This window comes from Cheilinus undulatus, linkage group 21 (assembly GCF_018320785.1).
Source record: "Cheilinus undulatus linkage group 21, ASM1832078v1, whole genome shotgun sequence".
Taxonomy (NCBI): domain Eukaryota; kingdom Metazoa; phylum Chordata; class Actinopteri; order Labriformes; family Labridae; genus Cheilinus; species Cheilinus undulatus.
Window position 1 is genome coordinate 10,817,890 of NC_054885.1, and position 13,869 is coordinate 10,831,758.

Genomic DNA, 13,869 nt, shown 5'->3' on the forward strand with positions numbered 1-13,869 from the left:
GTCTAGACAAATAAGTTTGATGGTGAACCTTGTCTGACCTTCCATCCACTCTAGAAAAACTCAACAATACCTTGAGCACTAAATGTTTGGGACCACTATTTTGCACACTGACAAAGTTAAGAACAGGCTAGTGAATAGAGTGGAGTCTTTGGCAACAGTAGAAGTATTGCCCTACAAAGTTTGCTGAAAAAAACAACTATGGGAAAATGAATAGTGAGTTAAAAATCACTATTTTGCACCATTTCATGTTGTTGACAGCTTGTTGTGCAGACACTTCTTTGAAAAGAATCAGCAGGTTTAAGGAATAAAAAGTAGTCCTTTTTGTTGATCTGTTGCAAAAATTATTAAGGGATATGTATTTAATGAGCCTGACCCTGCTCTAAAACTATGCCAATACATGCAACAGCTTATTAAGGCCTATATTTATGCTAGTTGTTACGTGGCACCCTCTAGTGGCTGTAGTAACTACGGCAGGAGCAAAGGAGGGAGTCCAGTAACCAAGAATAGCCTGGAGTAGAAGTAAGAAACACTATCTGGGACAGAAGTCAGGGTGGTCAGTGAGTCAAATAAACAAAGAACAGATCAAACCTTCATCCAGGACACCAGGGTTTGTGTAATAGTTGTATTCTGAGAATCTGTGTTTACTTATTTCAACATAGCTTAACAAAGTTTATTCATGAACCTGTTTGGGATCGAGAAACCAGGCCACGTAGAGAAACATATACATATGTGTACACAAACAACCTCAATTCCAAAAAGCTGAGACGCTTTGTAAAATCTAGATAAAAACAAAATGCAACTATTTGCAAATCTCACAAATCCATACTTTATCAACATTACAACATAAACATATGAGATGTTGAAACTGAGGCCTTTTACTATTTAATGAAAAATATTAGCTCATTTAGACATTGATGGCAGCAACACTTCTCAAAAAAAGTAGGGAGAGGGCAACAAAAGGCTGGAAAATCAAGCGGTACTAATGAAAAAAAAAAAACAGCTGAAGAAGCATTTTACAACAACTTGGGTTAATTGGCAACATGTCCGTAGCATGTCTGGGTATAAAAGAGCCTTGTAGAAAGGCAGAGTCTCTCAGGAGTAAAGATGGCATTATTTTTTGTTTACATTTTACTCTGTGCCCCAGCTTTTTTTAGAATTGGGATCATAGTATGCACCTCATCTTGTGTTAATGTTATCAAAGATGCATTAAAGCATCTGCAGTTACTGGAGGAGATGAGAAGAAATCAAGAGCCATAGAAAATAAGGAACATTTATTACAGTTCAAACATTTTTCTTATGCTTTTGAAGCTGCAGCTGATTCACAATTCAGATTTTTCCTGTTTCACAGAAGACTAATAATAAAAAATAAGCAAAGAAATGATGAACAGTTGTGTATTTGTTCCCTTACAATTGCCATTACAGAGTTTTTAAAACATGCAGACAACCAGGAATTGGGTTGATTGAGTCAAGGTGGATTGTTCTTTTAAAATGACACTGAAACAAATACATCTACAAGACAAACACAGCTCAAACAAAGAAGAAATACAGCTGCTGTTTGAAACTGATGTCAAAAGTTTTATCCAAACCTGCTGGTAATTTACACAAGTGTGCAAAGTAACAAAAAGGAAAACTACTGAGCAAAGCCAGTAAAATAATTCAGAAGCCTGAATACAGTTTCAGCACAAAGAAGCATGATAAGCTCATTTATTACACAACAAAGATATCTGACAAGGTAAGATCAGACTTGTTTTCAACCTTTCCCACCCTCCTCCCTCTTGGCTGCAGCGCTACAGTTCACCATCTCTTAGTTTGCCTGCAAACACAGCACCTTTTGGCATTTAACCCTGAAATGACGATCAGCTCCAGCAGCGCAGATTTGAAACATAAACTGTTATTCATCGGCAGTTTCTTCAGTCTGAAAGCTGCGATGAACAAAATGACACAAAAAAGTGAGTTGAAACCAATCAGCTTTAAATCATCAGGTAACAGCTGCTGATTTTGTCCATTTGATTATGAAGACATTGATTGCTGTTTTCAGTGATATAATCAGGTAGACCACCTGTATTATTAAGCCTGCAGTGAAAAGACCTGATGGTTGACATGTACCTGGCTTTACTGTGGCAAGTTCGTGGCAAGAAAATTAATAGTCAACTTTAAATGAGGGTTCTTATATTAAAACTAAAGATTTAAAAAATGATGTAAAGAAGAAGAGCAGTTTGATGAATCCTAGCTGATTTGCTGCAGATTTAAAGTGGCGACAGAACAACAGCCCTAAAGACTGAATGAGGCACATGAGACTGAACACACCTGGGCAATCCCAGTATCCAATATAAAGTGAAACACCAAACCCTGATGGACTTCAGTGGTGTCAGGCATGCAATGCACAAGTGTGAGCATCTGATAAGGTTTGATTATAAAATGAATGGGACATGGGGTGCAGATGGCTTAGTCTAATGATTAGGTCACACCTGATTGTATGGATAGAGGCTGGTTTTTCAAGGGAGCGTCCTGGGTTTCATTCCTACATGAGTCCTCTCCCTGATTTCTTTCTTTATCCAATGCAGGACCATTCTGGGCATGGCCTGGCATGGCCAAACTGGTGATGGAAATCAGCAACGGCTTGGTTTGAATTGGAGTGGCCAAATATCATAGTTGAAAAGCCTCATTCAAGAACTACAACAGTAAATGGGAAGATCATTGACATGGTAAGTTCACTCTAAAAAGTATAGTTTAATACCTAAATCAGATTCAGCAGGGTAGGTGTCAGACACACTGATTAACTATTCATTGCCAAATTGGTCTATTTTACATTTTATACAGCAAGGATAGCCAACATGTTTGACTTATAGACAGCAAGATGAGATTTTTGGTTAGAAAACTCGCAATGGGGGGCAGGAAGTGATATGTGATAAGAGAAGGGTTAGCAAGTTTTGTTCTGTGTATGATGGCGCCAACCATTTAAATAGCACAAAAACAAACACTGGGGTACATTTGAGTCCTGACATTAGTGATTCAGGCAAAAAAAGTTTAAAAAGCTAAAGAGGAAAAGGTGGCAGGCATAGATTAAAAGCCTCCACCTTATGCCTGGACAAGCTGAGACACACACCACTTGTGTATGGTTCATCTCCACACAATGGTTCAGCTTGGTTCGCTACTGTTTGCCGCAGTTTAGCACATCAAGAAAAAAAAGCGCGCTGGGTCTCGCCTGTATTTTTATCGGCTGATGTCTGTCCAGTCTTGCTCGTTGTGACTTTTTAGAAATCCAGATCATTTGGCTCAGTTTATCAATAAGAGCCGGTTGTTTGGCTCCCAAATGGCTCTTCATCTAGTTCTACTTTGACTTCCTAAATTTGTTTTAAATAACTACAAAAATGTAGGAAAGGAAACTGGCACTCAAACAGGAGCTAGCTACTTTGTGTCTCTTTAAAGAGCTGATTCATAGAACAGACTCGTTTGTGAATGGCACACCATTACTTGGTTGCTTACCCTATAAGGTTTATTTGGTTAATAGTATATCAGTGTTTCCATTAAATGGTTAAGCCATGGGAAAAAATCCCATGCAGAGTACATACTCAATGTATGTAGAAATTTTCTGATGATAATTTCAGGGCACAGGTCCATTTTAGAGCTTTAATGTGCTAACTTTCCTCCGTTCCCATTCATTCACTTCTTCACTTCCTGCCCCCACCTGGCATTTGTGCGTGAATCGGTATCACGTGATGGCAAACAACCTATAAGAGGTACTGATTTGTCCTGAGGGGGTGCAAAAATCAACACAAAAAGAAAGATCCTTACAGGAGCTTTAAAAATCAGGAAAAGATTTCAAATCTTTCTTAAAAATTTAACAGAAAGACATAAACAACTCTTAAAATGTCCTATAAATAACCAAAAAATATTTCTAATTACATTTTGACATGTAAAAAAGAAAGACATGTTCAGTTTTTGTATCATCAGGTCTACACATGCTTTGTTCGAAAGTGTTGTTTGTTTTTAAACACGACTGAAAACTTCTTGAATGCACCGACATCTGTTGACGTTAACCAGAGCCTGATACAAATATGGTTTTCTTGTTATCAAGCTTGTAATGAATTCTGGGAGTTTGTAGAAATGAGTGCATTTTGGACTACATCAGAGCCCTTCTAGATGTGGTGATTTGTAAATGGGAGCAGTGTAGGGATTGGAATTCAACTAAAGTGGGCTAAAATAAGGACTGGGACACGCTCCGACAACATGATAGGTTACCTGGAAACAAGCACGGCTTTTAAAAACTCAGACACCTCCTGTAGGCTTCTGGGATTTGGCTGTTGTTTAAAAATCACTTTCCTGCTTTTGTTTCATTGCTCAGTAGTCCTCCACCCATCCGTTCTCCATAATAAAAGCATCGATAACCTCCTTCATGGCCAGATTTGGGATGAGCTGATCTTGAGTCAGAGGAGTCCGTGTCACCGGGTCAAAATGGCCGACTCGCTGGAAGACAACAGCAAACGTCTTGATTTAATACTTAATTTCACCACAGTACAGTAAGACTGAAAGGATATATTTCAGTGGTGTCTTCACCTGTAGGTGCTCTTCGATGTCCTTTCTGTCATAGGTGACTCCACTGGGTGTGATGCACGGCTCTCTCATCAACTCAAAGCTGATCTTTCCACACAGGAAGTCTGGGATCTCACGCTTCTATCAAAAACACAGTCCACATATAAGATTTCATTACTTTAGCTGAAAGCCTTTGCTGGTAGTCTGTTGCACCAGTGAGGTTTTAAGTTCTGCTTGGGTGCAGTCAATACTGAACCTTAACGTAAAACTAGCTGGCTTGCAGTTTAAGTTGTGTCATCCTTTGGTAGCACCATAGTCATCTTAGCCACCATCTTAGCCATTCTAGAGCAGATAGTAACTTCTGCATTACTTTTCATAGAAGTGATAACATATTCAAATTCAAAGTAATCAACACTGACCTTCCTCTTCTCATCTACCTGACAGAACAGCTCCTCCATGTCTGAAAGAAACTTGTCCTGTAAGGAAAAGACCTTTTTAAATCACAGGAAAATGTTGGTAGCTTGATAGTATTTTTCTTCTCTCCTGGACCTTTAAAAGAAATGTTAAAAAGCAGATACAGTGCTGTAAAAAAAATATTTTCCTTCATTATGATTTCTAAAGATTTGCTTATTTTTCACATTTAAATGTTTCGAATGATCACTCCTGGGAAGGTTCACCACCGTTCCAAGTTTTCTCCATTTGTGGATAATGGCTCTCACCATGGTTTCTTGGAGTCCCACAGCTTTAGAAACGCTTTGTAACATCTCCAAACTGATAGATGTCACTGACTTTGTCTCTCATCTGTTCTTGAATTTCTTTAGATGGCAGAATGATGTGTTGCTTTGTGAGATCTTTTAGCCTATTTCACTTTGTCAGACAGGTTTTATTGAAGAGATTTACTAACTAAACAGCTCTGGCATTAATCAGGCCTGAGTGTGACTTGTGATATTAAACTCGGCTTTCAAAAAAAACATGTGGTTAACTGCAGTTAATTCCTGACTTAAAACTTTTTCACACAGGGCTAGGTAGCTCTGGATGGCGATTTTCCCTTAATAAATGAAATAATCCTATAAAAAAAGGCTTTTTGCATTTACTTAAGATTCTTCTTTTCATATTAAAATTTGTTTGATGATCTGAAACATTTAGGTGTGACAAATATAAAAAAAAAGGATATCAGAAGGGGGAAAGTACTTTAAAAGCTCTGTGTTTCATGGACTAAGGTCCTGATGAATAAAAAAACCTACATGCTTTGTGTGAATCTCCTTCATATTGTGTTGAATTCTGCTGTCATCTGATTCGTCTTCTTGTTTCTGTTTGCAGCCCTCCAGCTCTCTGTCAAATACAGCACATAGACTTTACTATGGAAGGAAACTAAATATGTATCTCAGAGCAACATCATGAACTTCAATATACATCACCAACCTCTTTTTCTCATCCAGGATGAGTTTGGTGAGGTAGGCGTGGAGCTCGCTCTCCTGGTTGATCCGTTTCTCCTCCAGACTGTTCCAGCGTTTCTTCTTCGCTATCCGCAGAGCGCTGGGAATGTCATCGCCAAAGTTCAGGCGCTGCTCCTTTGCCAAGTTATACGCTTGTGGGAAAAAAAAAAAAAAAAAAAGAAATGAATATCCTTTTTCAGCTAGTTTACATTTCAGTGATGAAGTTGCTTTGTAACAGATTGATGCAGTGCAGTGGTAGCCTGCATTTCTAACATTTCTGAGCTGTTTGTTTTTCAGTCCCGGATTGTTTTTTCCAACCTCAAAGAGTCAAAGAATCGGAATATTTTCTGTGGTAACACTTTCTATCAAGTAACAGCCTCTGTTAATTAGTTGCTTTTTAGTATTCTCTTTAGCTGCATAGTGGCTGCAAAAACATTTTGTCATCAACATGCTTTTAAAGGAAACAGCAATATGCCATTTACTAAATAAACCTTGTTTGGTACTGCAGGCATAGCCAAAGATTTGGATGGGCCCTCCCCCGGTGTGATTTATTGATAGTATTAATGCATGTGTGGGCTCAGTAGCATTGGAGTTAGCATCCTGGCTAGAGGAAACTTAATTTTGGAGCTGAAAAATATTTTAACCAATACAGGGTTCTGATGTTGACATTGTTTATTAGTGCCACTTTTAATCCCTTAAAAACACCTTTTACATCCATTTTGCCACCATTATTTGCCACTTTTCATCAATTGAGTGCAAATTTTGCCTTTTGGTACCCATTTTAATCTATTTTTAAACCCTTTTAATTATGTTTTCTGACTGTTCTGCCAACTAAAATACATTTTGTCACTTTTAACCCACTGTTGATACTCTTAATACCCATTTCATCCAATTTTTCAGCCCGTTTTTGCCACTTAATACCCTTTTTTCCATCCTTTAACCCAGTTTCCTATCTTTAAATCCAATTTCACCACCTTTGACACCAATTTTTGCATCCTTTAACCCATTTAAGCAATTGTCTAATCCCATTTCATCCCCTTTTCACCTGTTTCTGCCTCTTTAAAGCCATTTTCTGTCTTTTAAATCATTTTGCCACCCTTAAATCAAATTGCACCACCTTTTCTGCTGATTTTGCCACTTAAAATCCATTTTTGCATCCTTTTTCCCATTTTGCCACCTTTGCCAGCTCTAAATTTTTTGGCTTTATTTCTAAGTGGATGTCTATTTGTCTATTTGTCCATATTTATATACAGTCTATGGTTCTGAGTGATCGGAAAAACATGATGGTGCATAATTTTTGCCTCTGTGGACAAGCTCAGCTATTTCTCTAGACACAGTTTGTTATAAGTCACCACAAACAAAATAGTAACAGCAATGAAAATCAATACCTAACAAAATTTTGGTCATATGAGTCCACAAAATCTTGAACACCTAAAAGTTTTGTTTAGGATGTTGGCTAAATAATTTAGTTTTAAATGTCTCTTCTACCTCTCTGTAGGTTACCAATGGCTTCGTCATAGTTCTCCATCTCCAGGTGACACTGGCCCATAAAGAAGTGAGCTTTGACTGACTGGCTGTCCAGCTCCAGAGCGTGTCTGCAGTCTGCCAGGGCTTTGTTGTACTGCTGCAGCTTCACGTAGCATAGCGCTCTGTTGGTGTAGTATGCTGGAAAAGAAGGGCTGTGTGTCTGAAAAAGAGAGCACAATCAAAGCATGAATTGCAAAGTTTATAAAAATACAAAAAGTGCAATACTGAGGTAAAAATCTATGTAATCTGCTAAAGCAACACTTGGATGATGCATGCAATGATATTTGGTCCCAATGACTCCTTACTATGGCTTTGCTGTAGCAGGCAGCGGCCTCCAGGTATTTGCGGCTCAGAAAGAGGCGGTTTCCCTGTTCCTTCAGCTCCTGTGCTGATACCGACACACCCTTCTCCGGGCTCTCAGACATTTTGTGCACCAGGCTCGCTGCTCCAGTGGCAGCTGCCTCTCCGCTTTGCTTCCCAATCCTGATGCTCAGATTAAACCGGCAAGGCAGAGACTGAGGCAAAGAGGAAGAACAGATCCAGCTGATTTGATTTCAGAGCTTAATAACAGTAGTTGGAGCAGTAATTTAATGAAATATTGACTGGAAAATATCAGAAACTGGTCTGGTAACTTTTCATGCAGGGAAATGTGTCTCGGAACAGAATGGATGACATTCTGCAGGACATACATAGCATACAAGCATTAAAAAAAATCCACATTTAGTACATACGCTCAAAAAATTCCTAGGGGAGGATCTCCAGAGACAAGCTCCACATATGTCAAAACATACGTATGTGGCTCTGCAGCTAAGGTCAAGCTCAACAGCATCTCTTTTGTCTTTACATCCCTGGTGATACACCAGGAGACTGCCAGTGGCTTTTGGGCCCTTGGGGCTTCCACAGCATGACCAGGGGCTTGTGGCAACCCTACTTCCCACTTGGATTGTACCCTAGGCTGTGCTTACTCCCTACATCAACCGCTTACTCTGCCCTAAAGGCATGGACTTTTATAAGAACAGATTATTTTCCCATGCCCCTGGTAGCATGTAAAGACATCCAGAGCTCAACCAAGATTGTGTCAATCCTACTCCCTGCCTTGCTCCAGACTCCTTTTTTGGCCCAAACATGCCACGAAGTTTTTCACTGTACTGCTGTGAGATAATGAGGCTGCTTTACCGACCTACAACCTTTATACAACCGGTGTTAAGATTCAAATAGTAGCCGTGTTAACTAGCAGCTTCACGCTGAACGCAGAGGTTGTCGCATTGGCTGCTGCCGTCAAGTATATTGCTTTCAGGAGTGCCTGTATGCTTTGCTTTTTACTGAAGACATATCAAATATGTATACTGTAAGATTATAAATAAATAAATAAATACGTACTCTGGAGGACTCGCAGAGTTTTCAACCTCAATTATAGGCGCGTTCGGATAAAAGTCGCCACTCAACACGGTCACTCGTTTAATCAAAACACCTGCAGCTCTGCCCAAACAGGGCCAAACCTGAGCTAAACTGCCTAGTAACAGGCTGTCTGACGAAACGGCTGGAAACCCGAACCCCAAACACGAGGCGACACGTGTAGCTGTGCATTAGATTCCGCATAAAACTCAAACAGTGTGAAATTAACAAACTGCTGCAGATTGCACAGAAACTTACACTCCGACAGTGGCTGCATTCCGCTCCATAAACAAATACAACTGACGTCACAACCCGGAAAACGTTCCGTGACTTTGAAAGGTCCGGCGGAAACGAGGGAATTCGCTGTTGCCATGTCTCATAACGCAACCGGAAAGTGTGCAGTGTAATCATGACTCAGTCCATAAAGTAGAGCAATATGTGTTTAATAAATAATAATTAAAACGGAGATAATGTACCGAGTCGGAGTCACCTGCTGCGTTTTAACGTTTGGACATACCTGACGTTTGAGGACTGGTCGCTGTAAGTCAGAAGGAGTTTTATTAGCTCAGAGCGAACATGGCTGCGCCTTCAGGACCGAGAGGATCTTCAGCCTCCAACCTGTCCGGGTTTGAAGGTTTTCCCTTCCCGGTTGTCGGGAAACCACCCGAGGAAAGTTCGAGTAAAGAGCAGGAGCAGAGTGGGGATGTGAAAAAGAAGCCATGCAGGGCTTGTACGGACTTTAAATCGTGGATGAAGGTCCAGAAGAAACAGGCGGCAGCTGCTGTACAGGTGACATGAGGTCAAGGTTGTGTTTACACTTTGGGTAGTTTGGCTTGACTACAGCATGGTATTACTATTATGTGACGATAGTTAGTCTTTTAAAACACATATTTTCTTCACAATAGAATACAGTCAACGTATCAGATGCTGAAACTGAGACATTTACCATTTCATGATGGCAGCAACACATCTTAAAAGTAGAGACAGGGCAACAAAAGGCTGGAAAAGTAAGTGGTACTAATAGTTGGAGGAGCATTTTCCTACTGTTTAGGTTAATAGGCAACAGGTCAGTAGCATGACTGGGTATAAAAGGAGCACTTTTTCTCTCAGAAGTATAGATGTTGTGCAAAAAAACACTGCATCTAAAAATGAACATTTCAGAAAATTGTTCAATGTAAGATTATGAAGACTTTGAATATCCCACCAGTACATAAATCATCAAAAGAGTCAGAGAATTTAGAGAATACTGTGCACAAGGGACAAAGGGCACAGTCTATTGAATGGAATGAGGCAAAATAGAAAACTGTTCTGTGGACAGGTAAATCAAAATTCCTTTTGGAAACCATCATATTACATACCAAGGACTTCTATTTCTTATTATGTGATATGAAAAAGGTTTTCTTCATGGTTGATTTTGACTATTCATATCAAACTTTACAATTCTTGTATTGTGACAGCCATTCCTTATGTATTTACAGGAAAAACATCCGGATATTTATTATTTATTGCCATTCAACTGAAAATTTAAGACATGATTTTTGCCCCAAATTCCCAGCCCAACAATCAGCCTGCAACTGTGCCCAAAAAGTTTGTTTTAATAAAAGAACAATTTTACAAAGTCTACAAATCTGATATATTGACAGACCTAGTTTTATCACTAGAGACACAGTTTGTAGTTTATATGTAGATCTTCAAAGCAACCAGAAACTGAAACAAATAATTTTAGACTGCCATCTCTGTTACTTAGCAATGTTTTTTTTTTAATCTTTCTATGTTTAATTTTCATGTTTTTGTGAATTTAAAGGACACCAAAGCTGCAGAGACAGAGCCACAACAAGACCCTCAGTGTCCACTAGACAGGGAAGAGTTGGGACGTAACACCTGGTCCTTCCTGCACACTATGGCAGCGTATTACCCAGACAATCCATCTGCCACACAGCAGCAAGAGATGGGGCATTTCATCAACCTTTTCTCCAAGTTCTTCCCCTGTGATGAATGTGCAGAAGACCTCAGGAACAGGTCAGACCACAGCACTTACATCAGTCACATAGAAATGGTTGGTTTTATCATAAGCAAGAGAAGAATGCAAAATAAAGACCAGATGTTTTCTCTGAGCACTGTTTCCTCTCCGCAGATTAAAATCTAATCAGCCAGACACCAAGAGCCGCCACGCTCTCTCTCAGTGGCTCTGCCGAATCCACAATGACATCAACGTACGGCTGGGGAAGCCAGAGTTTGACTGCTCCAGAGTGGACGAGAGGTGGAGGGATGGATGGAAAGACGGCTCCTGTGACTGAGATGTGAGGACTGAGCTGAGACTGGAAGGGTGAAATAGACCCCCCTCTTCTGTTTTTGGTACACTGTGTGAAGATCTTTATGTGTATGTGTTTCATTTGAATGTCTGTTTTTGTTTTGCTTTGTGGATATTCATGTAATTGTCCTGCTGATGCAATTAAAGATACAAAACAACAAAGTAACAGGCTATTTTCCTCAGGTTTGATGAAAATCTGTAAAAATTCTACATAAAATTTATGAAACACAAACCAATTCTTTGATAAATTTAGCTTTTGGGGTTGTAGTTCATAAAGTCACTGTGATTTTTCTGATAAGAAAAAGGAATTCTTTAAAAATGTGTTTCCTGGTTGGTTATATTAGTTTCCCTCAGGATTAATAAAGTAATTATCCATCAATATAAAGTTTGTAGGGCAAGAAATTTAAGATGAATCTTGATCATAAAAATATACATTACATAGAAATGATATTTTACTTTATTCTTAAATGTATCCAAAAGAATTATGAGAACTAAAATGGAAAAACTGCTAAAAAGCAACGCACAGGGGAAAGAGTGTACTTCTACATGATATTCTAATGTTTAAGATGGACCCGTGTAACCACACTGGTTGTCTGTTTTTGGTTTGTTTTATGTGGAGTACTTTAACATGTTTGCTGACATGAACATTTGTGTTACTTTTGGATTACAGCTCTGATTATTTGATCATTTGATATTTAAAATAAATCAATTTTGTTGATTCAAGTGTCATTGTTTGTAACTTTAAACTGAATGAACAAGCTTTACTGAGATACAATTGGATTAATGCTTAATTTAAACATGTTAGTGTGAAGCCTTATCATATCTCATCCAGAGCATGTAAGGCCAAGTCACATGAGCTGTGAGGGTTATTAATAAACTCTGTTAGTCTATTCAGGGTAAAAAGAGCCATTCAAGGACACACAAACAGGAGGTCAAGTCTAGTGTGGGGCTGATATGTTGGCCTAAAGGCAGATATGCAAACAATGTTTGAAAAGGGTTTAAATGCTGTGCATTCGTAAAGGCTTTTGTTTCACTTTAATGCCTCTTTCTCTGCATTTTAAGCTCTATCGCCCAGTTGTGAATCTTTATTTTTGTCTGTCTACATCACAAAGACAAATGTGGACATGACTGTGTTTGTTGCAACAGTTTACAGTGTCAACATATGCTTTTGAATAATGACATCATTTCCCCCCCTTGTTCTACATCATAATGACCACTAGGAGTCGCAGTCTTCCTTTCTGAACACATACTCCTTCTATTTATTGATTAATCACATTATTTCATACAGTTGTGACTGACTTCTTCGTCACAGAACTTTGACCTGCTGACCATTTCATTGCGTGTTTGTTATATTTTAGTGTAGAAGAGTTCAATTATATTTAAATTAGGCACGCATGCATTCACTGTCAGCTTAAGCTGCTGGTACTTAAAGCTATCAAACCATCTTGTGAAGCTCCTGATTTCACGCTTAGAGTTTAGTCACTGTTGAGGCCATAGTTATGTGTAAAAATCTCATGATTAGCTACTTGTGACTATAATGTGTTGTGGAATTTTGCACAATGAAACATCACGAGACTTTCTGTCATGCTGTATTTTAATAACTAAACAATGTTTGTGATTTATTAGCTATGCAGCCTGTACAGAGTCAACCAGATGGGGGACAGTTTTCACTGAACTTCTGAAGCATATTAATGGCTTTGATTGCCATTGGATACATGGAGGTGCGTTAGCTTTCCAACAAGTACAGCCATCTTGTGGATATTTTTGTAGAATAAGCCTGATGCAAAGTATTTAGAGAGCTTTTACACATTTACAGAAACCTGAGTGGGCATAAATCCATACATGTATTTTAGCTCACGATAACAGGAGAATGTTGGTTGTTTTACTCTCCAACTCATCTCAGTATAACACTGCTGGTTTCTTGAGAATAACAATCTTAAGAAATGTCTGGGTGGACTTGTTTAGCCTGCTGCCACCATGACCCACATAAGTGGAAGAAGATGGATGGATTGCTGGATAGGTTAATTTACAAGAGGTCAGTAAGATGGCTGGGTATAAAAGGGGCATTTTAGAGAGGCAGAGTCTCTCAGAAGAAGAAATAGGCAGAGGTTCACCAATCTGCAAAATGCCATGTCTAAAAATTGTGGAATAATTACAGGAGAATGTTCCTTAAATGTAAATCAAGAAGACATTGAAAATCCCTCCATCTACAGTACATACACTATATTGCCAAAAGTATTTGCTCACCTGCCTTGACTCACATATTAACTTGGGTGACATCCCATTCTTAATCCATAGGGTTTAATATGACATCAGTCCACCCTTTGCAGCTATCACAGCTTTAACTCTTCTGGGAAGGCTTTCCACAAGGTCTAGGAGTGTGTTTATGGGAATTTTTGACCATTCTTCCAGAAGAGCATTTGTGAGGTCACAAACTGATGTTGGACGAGAAGGCCTGGCTCTCAATCTCCGCTCTAATTCATCCCAAAGGTGTTCTATCTGGTTGAGGTCAGGACCCTGTGCAGGCCAGTCAAGTTCATCCACACCAAACTCTCTCATCCATGTCTTTATGGACCTTGCTTTGTGCACTGGTGCACAGTCATGTTGGAACAGGAAGGGGTCATCCCCAAACTGTTCCCACAAAGTTGGGAGCATGGAATTGTCCAA

General features: G+C 39.2%; 2 protein-coding genes across 4 annotated transcripts; one reads left to right on the forward strand and one right to left on the reverse strand.

Annotated features, from left to right (window-relative positions):
- Positions 1-1,256: 1,256 nt before the first annotated feature.
- Positions 1,257-9,210, reverse strand: LOC121503425 (E3 ubiquitin-protein ligase CHIP-like). 3 transcript variants are annotated; one of them, XM_041777835.1, is made up of 8 exons: positions 9,150-9,210; positions 7,802-8,011; positions 7,458-7,656; positions 5,956-6,121; positions 5,778-5,865; positions 4,953-5,009; positions 4,558-4,674; positions 1,257-4,467 (listed from the first exon to the last, which is right to left on the reverse strand). In XM_041777835.1, exons 2-8 carry the CDS (start codon positions 7,919-7,921, stop codon positions 4,342-4,344), a joined length of 873 nt encoding a protein of 290 aa, XP_041633769.1. In that variant the 5' UTR covers positions 7,922-8,011; positions 9,150-9,210; the 3' UTR covers positions 1,257-4,341. The 3 variants fall into 3 exon arrangements, with proteins under 3 accessions (XP_041633769.1, XP_041633768.1, XP_041633770.1); XM_041777834.1 differs by lacking the exon at positions 9,150-9,210 and adding an exon at positions 8,877-9,043; XM_041777836.1 differs by lacking the exons at positions 1,257-4,467; positions 9,150-9,210 and adding an exon at positions 8,877-9,055 and having other exon boundaries at positions 4,790-5,009.
- Positions 9,211-9,267: 57 nt separating this feature from the next.
- On the forward strand, positions 9,268-11,920 carry gfer (growth factor, augmenter of liver regeneration (ERV1 homolog, S. cerevisiae)). Its single transcript, XM_041816995.1, has 3 exons — positions 9,268-9,680; positions 10,696-10,910; positions 11,026-11,920. Exons 1-3 carry the CDS (start codon positions 9,468-9,470, stop codon positions 11,186-11,188), a joined length of 591 nt encoding a protein of 196 aa, XP_041672929.1. The 5' UTR covers positions 9,268-9,467; the 3' UTR covers positions 11,189-11,920.
- Positions 11,921-13,869: the final 1,949 nt, after the last annotated feature.

Excerpts from the sequence above, each read along its gene's own strand:
- LOC121503425 (XM_041777835.1), bottom strand. The coding sequence starts at position 7,921 with ATGTCTGAGAGCCCGGAGAAGGGTGTGTCGGTATCAGCACAGGAGCTG. Across the intron at positions 7,657-7,801 it reads CCTGCTACAGCAAAGCCATA|ACACACAGCCCTTCTTTTCC; the intron begins GTAAGGAGTCAT and ends TCTCTTTTTCAG. Across the intron at positions 5,010-5,777 it reads AGGAGATTCACACAAAGCAT|GACAAGTTTCTTTCAGACAT; the intron begins GTAGGTTTTTTT and ends TTTTCCTTACAG.
- gfer (XM_041816995.1), top strand. The coding sequence starts at position 9,468 with ATGGCTGCGCCTTCAGGACCGAGAGGATCTTCAGCCTCCAACCTGTCC. Across the intron at positions 9,681-10,695 it reads AGGCGGCAGCTGCTGTACAG|GACACCAAAGCTGCAGAGAC; the intron begins GTGACATGAGGT and ends GTGAATTTAAAG. Across the intron at positions 10,911-11,025 it reads GCAGAAGACCTCAGGAACAG|ATTAAAATCTAATCAGCCAG; the intron begins GTCAGACCACAG and ends TCCTCTCCGCAG.